This window comes from Merops nubicus, unplaced genomic scaffold (assembly GCF_000691845.1).
Source record: "Merops nubicus isolate BGI_N331 unplaced genomic scaffold, ASM69184v1 scaffold3704, whole genome shotgun sequence".
Taxonomy (NCBI): Eukaryota; Metazoa; Chordata; class Aves; order Coraciiformes; family Meropidae; genus Merops; species Merops nubicus.
Genome location: NW_008603431.1, coordinates 31711 through 45459, shown reverse-complemented (window position 1 = coordinate 45459; position 13749 = coordinate 31711). Strand labels below are relative to the sequence as shown.

The 13749-nt window shown below is 38.0% G+C and overlaps 1 protein-coding gene across 1 annotated transcript in view; it reads left to right on the top strand.

Annotated features, from left to right (window-relative positions):
* Positions 1 to 336: 336 nt before the first annotated feature.
* Positions 337 to 13749, top strand: part of ATP10D (ATPase, class V, type 10D) — a 36573-nt gene continuing 23160 nt past the window's right edge. The window contains exons 1-8 of the mRNA XM_008938643.1: positions 337 to 605; positions 1380 to 1574; positions 6949 to 7141; positions 9264 to 9349; positions 10459 to 10565; positions 11271 to 11402; positions 12224 to 12351; positions 12488 to 12740. Coding sequence (XP_008936891.1) covers positions 337 to 605; positions 1380 to 1574; positions 6949 to 7141; positions 9264 to 9349; positions 10459 to 10565; positions 11271 to 11402; positions 12224 to 12351; positions 12488 to 12740 — 1363 coding nt within the window. The remainder of the gene's footprint in view (positions 606 to 1379; positions 1575 to 6948; positions 7142 to 9263; positions 9350 to 10458; positions 10566 to 11270; positions 11403 to 12223; positions 12352 to 12487; positions 12741 to 13749) is intronic.

The following is a 13749-nucleotide window of genomic DNA, read 5'->3' as shown; positions in this document are numbered from 1 at the left end:
CTGCTTTTTCCCCATGCTACAGCACGAGAAACTGGTGCATGGTTAGCTTACATGTGGTGCTGTTACAAAAGTATTGTGCATTTGAAACTCTAGGATCCTGAAAGGTTGGATGAAATTCAGGTAAATTCAGCCTTTGAAGCAGAGGTTCCTGACCTTACATAACCTATCAACTGTCTGGGCTTTTATAAATCCAAATATGGAAATGTTTTGGTTTTTTTTTTCCCAGGCTTGTTCAAAACTGTAACCATAACACTTTAGTTGAAAAGCCTTTACAGAGTTATTATTTAACTTGCTGAATTTTAACACATTTCTAGATAGAGGACACTCCTTGGCAGAATGGCAGATCCCATCCGCTGGGCCCGATACCGCTGGCAGCGACTGGTATCTACAGAGGGAGGAGAAGGTAGCAGCAACAGCCATTCAAGCAACAAGTGCTATCAATCATCAAAAACTGGTGGCAAACATAGGATAGTGATACCCTGTTTGGGACATTTTAAGGAAGAATATGAAAAATTATCAAAACTGTACATGAACAACAAAATACGGACCACTAAGTATACTTTGTTGAATTTTCTACCACGGAATTTATTTGAACAATTTCACAGGTAATGACGTCCTTTTTGATTGTGGTAATTCTTCCCAAGTGGGATCCTTTTATCTAAATGTGTGTTACTATATAGATGGATATTTGGAAATTACTCTTCTTCCCAACCTGTCTATCAGTTCTGACAAGATCTGTGTTATCTAGCCAAAGTCTCTTGAGTACCATCATTGTTCATCTAGTCCTTTTCTCTATATCTTATATAATTTCCACTAATTCTATTCTTTGGATTATTGCAATATTCCTTACTCATGGAGCACTGACACTCAGCGATCTGCAGTAGGACTTTCAGTTCACTTCCTGACAATGTATTTCTCCCCTACTCTCATGGCTTTCTCACTTGCCACTTTTTTTCACCCTCCTTCTGCCTGGAGGACTGGTAATCTGTGAAGTTATGCAGGGAGGTTGTAGGATGGATTCCTTTTAAAAATGTTATCTTGCCCAGGAGATGATAAAAATTAAAAGACCTGGAAATGTAAGAGAGTCTAAGTTCACCAAAGCTTCACTTGAAGACATATGCCTGGAGGACAGGTTTGAAAATACTGGAAAATTCTTGGCTTCTGCATCTTCTGATCATGCATATTAAGCAACTGTGCAGCTAAGTAATCTGTTGGATGGAGAGTGAAAGCAGAGGTCTGGATACTTAGTTCTGAAATTGCCGTTGGGGTGAAGAAAAGAGGTATTATTGATAACTGAAGTGTCTGTATAACATGGAGTGGAGGAGCAAGGATGACTTTCTGCTAGCACAGCTAACTTCGATGTTTTCTCTTTGTTTCAGAGTTGCCAATTTGTATTTCCTATTTCTAGTTGTCCTGAATTGGGTTCCTCTGGTGGAAGCCTTCCAAAAAGAAATTACAATGCTACCTCTAGTAGCAGTTCTGACAATTATTGCAGTGAAAGATGGTCTGGAAGATTACTCAAAGTACAAAATGGATAAACAAATAAACAACTTACTAACCAAAGTATATAGCAGGTAAGAGATGACAGTATGGTTTATTGTTGGATTATGAGTATACGTGAAAAAGCTGTTGATAAATCTTTTGGTTTAATTTCTGGATACTCATGGAATCATAGAACAACTTAAGTTGGAAGGGGTCTTTGGAGGTCATCTAGTACAACTCCCTGCTCAAACCAGCTCTAACTGTATCAGGTTGCTCAGGGACTAGTCTGTTTGGGTCTTGGTCACTTGTTTGGCTGAATGGATATCAAATGAGTGTAAAATTTGCTGAAAGAAGTTATTCTTTGGTTGAGGCAAGAGTGTTCATGCATGAGTTCGCACTCTGTTAACCAAGGTAGTTTAGCTAGCTAAGCAGTGTTGTACATAGCATTTGCTCTGAAAGGTGTATTTATAACTCCTCTAAAATTGCTGTAAGAGTCATGGAAATTCAAGGGTTGCTAATTTATCACTATGTTGGTAAAGCTCATTAATGATATTGGGGAGTACTTGTAATAACATTTCCACAAACAGACTGAGATAAATTTTTATTTGAGTGCATCACATAGTTTGGTACAAATGTTAGTATCTGTTCCACCATGCAGGACTGGGGTATTCTGGACTGTAGGTGCAGGAGTCAGGCATGCTAGTGGTGAGGTGTTTGCTGGCAGGCAGGCAGTTATTATGCACAGAAAATAAAGAGACAGGAACACAAAATGCTTATATTCTAAATTAACTGGCGAAAAAAAACTTTTGGCGCACATCAGCGTTGCCCACAGAATTTGTTTTTTTATCCTTGTTGTAAAAGGATGTTCTGAGACACATTCAAAGCCCATAAAATACAAACATAAAGAAAGTATAGTGGACCTTTTTTCTTTCTTGCATGCTCTGTGGCCATGCAAGGAAACAAGTATTTTGAAAAATGTCACTTTTCATGTATTGAAATGGTACAGTACATTTCAACAGTACAGTAGTTGCTGTGGTGCCAAACCACATTTAAGGCTCCCTCGTTGCATTAAAGACACACCTTTTCATAGTTAAGGCAATTCACTAAAAAAGCAGCTCTCCTAAAATCTTAATGTGCTAGCTGGTTATGCCAAACTCTAAACTCTGTATTGTATATCTACCTTAATCAGCCCATGGAGCAGGTTTGCAATGTAGTGCTACATAACCATTAAATATATCGTGATATTACTGAGAAGATGGAACCTCCTAGCTTTGTAGCATTTGCCATACTTAATTGGTATTTTAACAGCTTGATCAATAACCATCATTTTATATCATCAAAGGTTAAACAAACAGCTTTTTGTTCTGCAAACATGAATATATATAGCAGCTTTCCCAGAAACATTGCATTTAGCTTACAAAAAATTGAGCTTGAAACAAGTAAGTAATTGGGCTGTTAGAGAAGATAAATTTTTTCTTTCTCTTTTATGTCTGCAGAGAAGGCTTAAGGGAGAAGCTGTATTATTTCTGCTATAAATTTTTATGTACTCTGAAAGAATTCATTGCCAGAAAGCTGAAGCATTTGATATCCATATTCATGAAAACTCTACTTGCAATCTGCTGACAATGTTAATGAAGCAGAATTCATTTCTGATCTTCTTTCCTGTCTTGATTCCTTCCCCATCACCAAAAATGTGTAATAATCATTGACCATGTTAGTCATCTGTAAAAATGCCCTCTTGTGCCTGTAAGTATTTAGTTTTTCTAGCTTTTTTTTTCTCCTTAGTTTCTTCATCATTAATTATTTTATATAGTATGATCTGTTTTTTAAAATGATCTTGGAGGCATGGGTCAGGAGAACTAAATCTTGTTTGTACAAAAATCATTGTTCACTATGTGTGAGCTGATTCATCTTAAACTTCCATTAATCTCACATTAGGATTCATAATTTCTTAACTTGTTTAACAAGAATCCCTTAGAAGTTGTAATGACTCTTACAGTGTATGCATTTCATCGGGCAAAGTCACATCAATGGTAAATGTGATGAAGAACTACCTAATGTTGAATGAAATTTCCAGCTATTTTTTCTTGCTGTGCGGTTGTCCATCTGGAGAAGTTGTATATATTGGACAACTACTTAGACCCTAGATACTGATACCTCCATGGCTACTGAGACAAGTGCCTAATGCGGTGGCTTTTCTTGCTATGTCAACATAACTAAGCAATAGTTGTCCTGCTTGAAAGGTGGCAGGCCACCTCTTTGTACCTGAAGATGATTTGCATGGAGCATTTTCAGGAAGATCAGCAATCCTCCCTTCTTGAATTCTTGTGAGGCTTGCTTCTACACAAAGTGAAGAGTTCATGATAGAAACTAGTCTCATTGTGCTCTGTTGGCTGTGACAACATGTGCCACTCTCAGTACCTTGATAAATGTCTGAGCACCTAGGTGCTAGTCTCTGTGCTGCTTTGACAAATCTGATTTCCACCCTCTGCCACCCTCATTCACTTTTTCTTGTAATGAATGCCTGACACCATAGTTTGAGAGTTTACAACCTGCTCTTTGTTTGAGTTCTGGAATTTGTCCATTTGATAGATCAGATTCACTGTGTTTGGCCTTAAATACGTGGAGCCCGAAGCTGGTCTTCCCAGGACAGCTTATTGGTGTCTTGAAAATGTAATGACATAAGATAATGTTTCTTAAAATGTTTTGGGTTTTTTGTGTCTTTGTAATAAAACATATTAATGTGCTAATATGCATTTGAATTTAGTTTGTAATTGTTGCTGTGTTTTTATATACTTAGTTATCAAGTCCTTGTGCATTTTGAGCGAGCTATAATTTTAAAGTAGTAGAATCTTACTTAAATAGCTATGAAGCACGAAGTATGAAGGCACTTGTGTTTGAGCAGATGTTAAAATCACATAGCTCGTAGAGTAGAGCTACGATTTCAGTAGAGCTGTGATGACTGTGACGGAAAAATCCATTTATTCCCCCAGTGACCTACTAGTAAAGGCAGTTAAGCTTTTTGTCTGACTGTGCTTAACTGGATAAACAATATGTGCATGATCCATGTACTGTATCAGCAGCAGGACAGACTACTTTGCTGGCTGATATGTTTTTCTTCTTCTCTGCAGACCTCTGAAATATATTTCTGTTTCACTCCAAGCCTTGCCTATAGATGTGTTATCTGTCATTACTGTTCTTTACAAATGCATGTTTATACAAATCACTGTATGTATTTGAAATCCAGCTATAATTTCATATCCAGTTCTTCTTTGTGGAACAGAGATTAGGAAAAAATAATCCTTTCTACAAGATTCTTCCTTACCTTTAGCTTTCCTTTCCTCTCCCAGACTCCAGCCTGGCAAAAAGAAAGTGGGACTTGTCCAGGTGCATCAAGTAAAAAAAAAGCATCATTTACTTTCAGTCCCACATTTATCAAATAGGTAGTGCTTTAAGAAAGAACTATTTGCCATCTCCTGAGGGGTAATCTCAACAGTGGCAGAGATTAGACACTTAGATTTTCAGAGTTTTTGGTGAAATATGTTGTAGTCAGAAAAAAATATAGGGATGCAGGAATACCAGCCTTTTTCTCTTCCTTTTAATCTCTAGTGAATAATTACTTGAAGGATAAATCAATTTTCAATTTATAAATATTTCTATGGTTTTACAAATTCCAGTTGACTCTGAAGAATTCCTGGAGAAGTCAGTGGCATCAACTGACAACTTTTCACCTGAAATTTTTATGCTACTGCATTAATGATGCTGTTGCTTTCGTGGCTTATGAGCTTATTTTATCTTGCTTACCTTTCCTTTTCCATCCTTTCTCTAACTCTTCTAGATACAAGCTGGCCATGGAAGTAATTTTCTCCCACCAGCCTCCTGGGTTCTCAAATCCTTTCCATCCAGTTTGGAGGGTGAGGTAAAGGGTGCTGTTGTGGAGCAACCAGGTCATTCTCCAGTTGGTGTTGTACCATAATTGGACTCATTTGGCCTTCATCGCAGGGTAAATTGGCCTACACAAAAAGTTATGCTGATACCCTTTTCAATACCTGAGGTGTAGTTCTAAACAACAACAGAAAAAGATCACTAGTCACTAGTTTTCAGCTCACTCAGACTTCTGAGTAGTTGCACTTTGTCAGTACCTTTATAGCTCTCAAAGCTTAAGTCTTCTGTAGCTGAGTCACACTCTGTTTCAGCAAATCTTCCTTCCCTTTTGCTGTTTATCTCTGGTTTTAGGTTGAGTTTTGTTAATTCACTTTAGAAATTTTTCCTTAAACTTTTTTTTTTTTTTTTTTTTTATTTCTTTATTTCAAGGAAATGTACTGCTATGAAAAGGTAGTTCCTGCTGTGTTTCTGAATCAGTCCATCTTGTGATAGACATGGCTGTAGCTTTAATTAAGTTTTAGATGCTTTTGATTGTGCCAGTTTTCCATCTGTGTAGAAAACTAGTGATGAGCATCTTAAGAAGAAAGCAGATGTGCCTTATATTGCTTTAGTTTTATGTCAATTTCTGTTGCTTCCTGGTTTTATTTTGTTTACACATTTAAACAATTTGTTTACACATTTATGGCTCTAGGGTTAGTTTGTGCAAGGCAAAAAAGCCAGGCAGTCACTGAGGGCAGCAGTAGTTCGTAGGAAAACGTACTGCATCCAGAGCTGTGCAGTGGTGGTAAGAGCAACTGTAGGTCTGTTTGATCACCCACACTGCAAGTAGCCTGTTGCTGTGTGCCTCTGGCCAGCTCATCAGGCACTCCTTGCTACCTTGTGTCCTATTCACCACTCTACACCTGATGGTGTTTTCAGTTTGGTGATTACATAAAAGGAAGATTCTTCACCTCAGCTGAGGACATAACAACACCTATAAATGGGAAGTTGGAACCAGTTTGGACTTACATACGTCATACCTGTATATTTCAAGATTTATTGACTTACCTGAGTATTATAGAGTCTTTGTACTGTGTCAAAGATACTTTAAAAGCCTATAAATACAAGTATTTATATTCATAGCATAAGTGAAGTGGTTGCTGAATATTCTTTGTTTACTGGTAGACATTCATCAGCTTGGGAGATGGGCATTTTGAAAGGCTCTGTCAGAAGGGAGAAAGATTTGCTGTTCTTGACTGCAAAACTGCAAGAAAAAGGTGGTGACCCAAAGAGAAATCCTGAAAACACTGTTTACTTTCTTGGAATAATGAAAATACAGGAAGCAAGTGGGCTGAATTTTAATTAGAGCTAAAATAATTCCTGAAGCGTGTCTAGAATGTAATTCCCAGAAAAACAGGGCTTGGACCTCAGAGCTGTTTCTTTATAATTATATTTGCCTTGAGATAATAGAATATCTCATCAGAGTTTTTTTTAATTACTTGGAAGAATAAATTAACTGTTAATTTTCTAGTTAGAGTATGTTTCTCTGAGCTTTCAGTTTATGCGTTTGTAAAAACATTACTGGTTTTATCTGTATTGCAGGAAGGAGAAGAAATACGTAGACGAATGCTGGAAAAATGTCAGTGTTGGGGATTTCATCCGGCTTTCACGTTCTGCTGACATGGTGCTGCTGTATTCCAGTGACCTGGATGGGATCTGTTACATTGAAACAGCAGGCCTTGATGGAGAAACTAACCTAAAGCAGAGGCAGGTGGTGAGAGGATATTCAGAGCAGGTGATAATTGTGCATTTATAGTGATGTTAGAAAGCTGACATGACAGAAGGTCAACTAAAAAAACCCAAATAACCCATCCCCTCTATATTGCCTAATTCTTGATAGCTCAGAAATACCCATCTGAAAACAAAATGGCTAGGTAACATAGTTCTAATTTGTAGCTTGAGTTATTCTGAAGCAAGTCTTTGTTCACTTAACCCAGAGAAAAGAGAGACCTATTTCAAGTAATGGAAACCAATAAAAATAGCTATTCAGGTAAATGTCAATATGCCATTTATGGTGTCTGTCATGCCATGGATGAGAAATGAGAATTTTTTGGAAAGGAGTTCTGTGCAATATAAAGATGTAGAGAGAGGAGCAGACACTGCCTTCTCTCTTACAGTGTTGGTTTTTTTTTTTTTCGGATTGCAAATGTATTTTTAGCTCCACCGTAGTCCTTCAAGGATTTATAAAACCTTTGGAACTCATAATTTTTTTTCTTCTACAAGCTACTGTGAACAACATTAACTGAGTCATCTCTCCCCTTCAAAACAGCATCTCTGGGTTTCAAGAAGGCTTACACATATCAAGTAGTGGTGGGAAAGCTGGATCTGTGCTTTTCAGCCATGGAAGTCACATGGTTAAGGCTTTATAAGTAATTCATAAAGGCCTTTTCAGATGCTGAAGAGATGACTGCCACTGTTTTAATACCAGACAAATAAACGTTATTTAGTATTATACCTAGCAGACAGAATGCTAGAGGCTGGCACAAAGATGATTTCAAGAAAACAAAGAATCCTGCCTGGCATTTCTACAGTCTTAAGCACACCTGGTAATCAACTTGACTGCTAAAAAAACCACACTGAAAATAACTGCAGGAAGACTTTGCTTTTAGTAAGGAGAGACTGTTTAGTCCTCTACTGGAATGTTGTACTTCCTGTACAAATCTGAGAGAAAGGTCTTCTGTAGTTAACTACATTTACAAGAGAGTGAAGGTATCTGTCTAAGTCTTGTGGTCATATTAACTTCAGGTTAAAAGAGTGCAACAAATCAATACAGCAAAACATAGCAAGAAAAGGTGTTTTTGGGGACAGTTTGCCAACAAAATAATATTATGTCTTCTGAGTTTCAAATTCCAATTTTAGGATTGTATTTTGACCTCACAGTTGCTATTCTGCCAGTGTGAAGTGAGCCAGCGGTGGGAGTGCAACCTTCTCAAAGATCTGTAACTATGTAGAATATGTATTCAATTACACCTACGAATTACAGATTTATCCTTGCAATTCAAAACCTTGACTTGGTTGTTCTTTTTCTCTAAAAAACAGAACAAATGACTTGCCAAAGAGTTAATGGAAAGTACTTAGTTTGGAAACAGCTGTGTTATACCAGAGTCTAGCCTCTGTTATACTGGAGGCTAGATAGAGTCTGGATGCATTCCTGTGTGACCTGCCCTAGACTAGATGGTCCTGCTCTGGCAGGGAGGTTGGACTTGATGATCTCTGGAGGTCCCTTCCAACCCCTAACATTCTGTGATTCTGTGTGATTCAAATGCCATCAACCGAAATGAAATTGCAGGTACAATTGCAGGTAATTCCAAAGATAAGGCCTTTTGGGTGTTCTTCTTGTTGGATTTCATTCTTTCTTAATAAATGATATTTGTCTTGCTTGGGTGTTCACTTCACCAAAGAGCTCACCTGCTCTTTGTTCACAACATCACAGAATCACAGAATGTTAGGTGTTGGAAGGGACCTCCAGAGATCATTGAGTCCAACCCCCCTGCCAGAGCAGGACCATCTAGTCTACTACGTGTACTTGTAGTCTTTCATATACAGCCCTTTCATTGGCACTGGTAAGGCTTAAACATCATTAAAAAGTTCTACTGCTTTCTATGTGTTAGCACGTATAGCATCCTGGTTATGGTATTGGAAACAATGGCTATTTGGAAGAAATTCTGCTTGCAGAGAAGACAGCATCTCTTTTGGTTTTTCCTTATCAGGGAAAAAAAAATCCTATGGGAAGATATCTGGATATCTGTTTTTCAGATGTTCTTACTGCATTTTTAAATATGAATTGATGATGTTTTTAAGTTTCATCACATTTTGTCTGAGTTCTCTGTGTTTTTCTTTTTTCTGTGCCTTCATAGGTCTCTGAAATAGATCCAGAAAAATTTTCCAGTAGAATAGAGTGTGAAAGTCCTAACAACGACCTCAATCGATTCCGAGGCTTTGTGTAAGTGGGCTTGGTGGTTCTTTAACCTAGTATCATTTGTTTTGATGCTTTTAATAGTTTTCAGAGAGCTTGTAATGTGTGCTTTAAAAAGTAATGACAGTATGTGTAAAAGTCAGTTTGCATCGCTGCATTTCTGAGCGCAGCCCAGCAGATGGAGCTCAAGAAGTGCTTTCTGAGCAGCAGGTGGTGGCTTGGGAAAGCCCACTAATGCTTTTTATTTTGTATTCAATATTTTAAGCACCTTAGTTAAGGCCTTTTTGAAGTTTTGTAGCCTGTATTTCAAGTAACTATTTCAAATCTCCTCTAAATAATGTGATGTCTACAGTATTTAGCCTGGACCATGGCCTGATGAGACAACCTGTGTTGTTCAGAACTGGAAATGTGAAGGACTGGCTTCCTTTCCTACTCTGATTTGTTTTGTGTAACTTGATCAAACTCTTTTTGACCAATGTCAAAAATTGTCTTGCTGATCTGTGTCTTTTCTGCTTTATGGGTTTATGATTTTCTACAGACAGTAGGGAAAAAAGCACCCACCTGTTTCATAGGGTGACTGATATTCAGTTTGCGAGAGTTACAAGGCCCACGTTCTTCCCTGTGGGCACCAACACATTAGAAATATTAGAAGAAAAATAAACGTATATAAAATATTGGTCTCTGAGGAAACACCTTGACAACACCTTTCAGTGGGCCTACCTCCACTGAAAGTATGCCACAGGAGTAACGATGCTCAGAGTATATTTTAAATGGGATTTAAAATTTTCTTCAGATTTCTTCTGATGTTGACAATCCAAGTAGAAGCCATAGGCTTTCAGACTTCCAATGTTTGTCTTGAGCTCTTTCTAGTGGTGCTACTTGCTTATCATCTGGCAAATGTTAGTCATGTAAACACAAGAAAATTTTAATATAGTGCCTACATGCCTGGATTTTCAAAGGTGATCTGCATGCATGTTGCCCTATCCTTCTGAAAAGTTCTTTCAAACATCAGAATGGCAGCCAGTGACTAGCAGCTTCTTTGGGAAATCCACTCCCTAACGGTTTTGCAAAGCCTGACTGGTCAGTGCTGCACTCCTACAGCCACAGTAATGTGGTGTTTGTTTTTTTTTTTTCAGTGAGCATTCAAACAAGGATCGAGTGGGCCTCAGCAAGGAGAACTTACTGCTCCGAGGGTGCACAGTGAGAAATACAGAAGCTGTTGTAGGCATAGTGGTATATGCAGGTTAGTGAAGCACCATGGCTTTCACAAGCTGCCCTGCAAGTGAAATGGAGTTACATGCCCTAAGAAACAGGATCTACAAGGAGGAAGTAGGAGAGTGAAAACTTGAGTCTAGCAGAAGGCAGCTGTAGCTAGAAATGTTAAGAATGTTTGTTTTCTGTCTTAACAATGTAAAGAACTCATGTGTCTGATTACTCACGGGAAGCCAGCTCTGTTCTGTGTGAACAGGTCCTTGTTCTCAGCTGTCCGCCTCAACGATGGTAAACCCAGGTTTTGAAATGGACATGGAGATGCGTGGCTTGCTTAGCAGTTTTTTTTGGAAGCTAGTGCTGTTCTTTGGTGCTCTATATCTAAGGGCAGAGTATTTTAAACTAATCATTATGACATGTCCAGCCAAGTCTTTCTAATGCAGGTCTAATATTTTGTAGAAAATATTAGATATAGAAAATGTCATTAATAAGATTGTTTCTGTAGGAAGGATATTATTGACAGTATTAATGTGTACATGAAAGATTTTGCTTTAACTTGTTCAGTTTTCTTTAGGATAGGATTCATATATTGTAGGAGCAGTTAGTTTGCTCATATTTATAATCTCTGGTCAAATACTAGTCAACAAAAATGTCCAGTTTCCCAGAGTTTTAGAAATAAAAAGCTTTTGTGGTTCTTATACCTGCTACTGGAGAATTTTAACCTGTGTCATGGTTCCAGGTCATGAAACCAAAGCTATGCTGAATAACAGTGGCCCTCATTACAAGCGCAGTAAATTGGAAAGAAAAGTGAATACTGATGTTCTTTGGTGTGTTCTGCTTCTAATTTTGATGTGTTTAACTGGTGCAATAGGTAAGTGAGAACTGGCAGACTCCTGCGATTTTCCTCTCTCAGCCTACAATGCTTAGTGCTTAGTGGGGCTGGTTCATTTTAACGGCCTGTCTTGGAAGCTGTCTTTATTCATGTGTAATTCCCTAGCCGTTGGGGATGCTGCCAGGTTTTAGTTCATGTTGTCATTTTTAACCTGGAGTGTGGTCAAGAAGCATGTTCCTAGTGTGAGTTCTTAGGTCTGGAACCTGTTTCTCCAGTTCATTTCTCTTTTCTTTCACTAATTGCTCTGCAAAATCACTTTCTTTTAGGAATTTTTATGTAACATGAAATGTGTGTACAGCATTGTGGGGAGAAGCTTAAGTGTGACTGGATTTGTAAGGACTTGGTATTTTAGGGATTGATTAAATAGTGAGTTTAAGTAAATCTAAACAGGCTTTAATGACAAATCAAAAAGGTGTTTACAACATGTTTAAAAAAATTCTTCAGTTTACACTTAATAATGAAGGCATGGTGTTCACAGGTTAACTAAAACATGGACAAGCAAGCATAATACAATTAATTGCCAGACATGCTTCTGGGGGGAAAAAAAAGGAGTGTTTATCAAGTGTAGCTAGTATTTCTTTAGTTCTCAGATATGCTGTATAGATGTGCTGTTGATAGAAATGCCTGTAAGGTATTTATTTATGTATGCATTGATAGTTAATTAATTTTAATGCGGTTCCTGTTGATGGAAAAATTCTAGAGATAAAATGGTACTTTAAAAGCTTAGAAAGAACTACAGAATAAAACAGCTAACAACATGACCCTGCATTGACTCACTTTATCTTGTTCTTGTTTTCAAGGCCATGGAATTTGGTTAAGTAGGTATTCGGAAGTACCTTTTTTTAACATTCCTGAGCCTGATGGGAAATCGATTCCTCCAGCACTAGCAGGGTTCAATATGTTCTGGACAATGATCATTCTATTACAGGTAACTTTGGTCTGCTGTGAACGTGGGTCATATTCTGATCTCATTTATAGCCTTGAAGTAATTCTTTAGCTCTACTTTTGTTTATAACTGGCCAAAGAGTTTTGTTTAATTTAATCTCTGTGTTTTATTTTGGTAGGTCTTGATCCCAGTTTCTCTCTATGTTTCAATTGAAATCGTCAAATTGGGACAAATTTATTTAATACAGAATGACATTGATTTTTACCATGAGAAAACAGACTCAACAGTTCAGTGTCGAGCACTGAATATTGCTGAAGACCTTGGCCAGATTCAGTATATCTTCTCTGACAAGACTGGAACCCTCACTGAAAATAAGATGGTTTTTCGGAGATGCAGCATTGCAGGACAGGAGTATTGCCATGAGGAAAATGGTAAGACACTAAATTTGTGTTCACAATGGGCCATTTTTCTTATAGAAGCTGAAAATTTTTATGGGGTCTGGTGGACTTGTGTTACAGTACAGACTCACATAAGGTCTGAATTCAGACTGATTCTACTAATAGCCATGCACCTTTCCACATTATTTGGATCCCTTCATATACAGTGTGTTAAGAGACCTGAAAGCTGTATATAAGGTGCTGCTTTCCATGTAGTTAAGTTCCAACATACTCGGTACCACAAAGAAAATATTCATTACTCACTCTGGGGAAGTCATGCCTACTGTGTTTGGGATCTCTTCTTGCAATATTCAGAACACTGGAAAATTGCCCATCTAGTGCCAGCACTAGCATTTTAGGGTTCAGTCACCCTGCTGAGTTCTGTAACAGTGTACCACCACCTTTATGTAGGGTATCTCAAGGCTCTGAGTGGACATAGTGTTGCCCTTGAGAATACAGTAACTCAAATAAAATGCACGCTGAAGTCAGAGCTTTAATGGCAGTGTTAAGGTACAAGCAGATATGTGCACATGTGTGTGCTAAGGCTGCAAAGGTAAGTACCTTTGTCAAAAACACTTGTATTTTTACTTATATCTTACATATTTGTTTATTTTTAGCCAAAAAGTCAACAAGCAGTGTTACTGAATAGTTGCTGCCTTATTGTTTAATAGTGTAGCATCTTTGAATCCACACTGCATGAGAACCTACTTGAAGCCTTCTGGGAGCCAGAAGATACAACTCCAGATACCGCAGAAAACTGAACAGAGCACCATTAATTCTTTGATTCAATGAGCTGTTTTGTTCATTAGATAGAACCACAAAGTTTTTATTACCATTTCTGTATGTCAGTACTAGTAGCTGCCTACATCTGCTGTTTGGTTGGTGGGAAAGGCAAATGTTCCTTGTGAGATCAAAGGTGAAGTGCTGACAGGTGGGCATATGAAGCAGTTTGTGGTTTTGGTGGTTTTGCTGCCAGATGGAACTTCTCACAACTGGGAGCAGA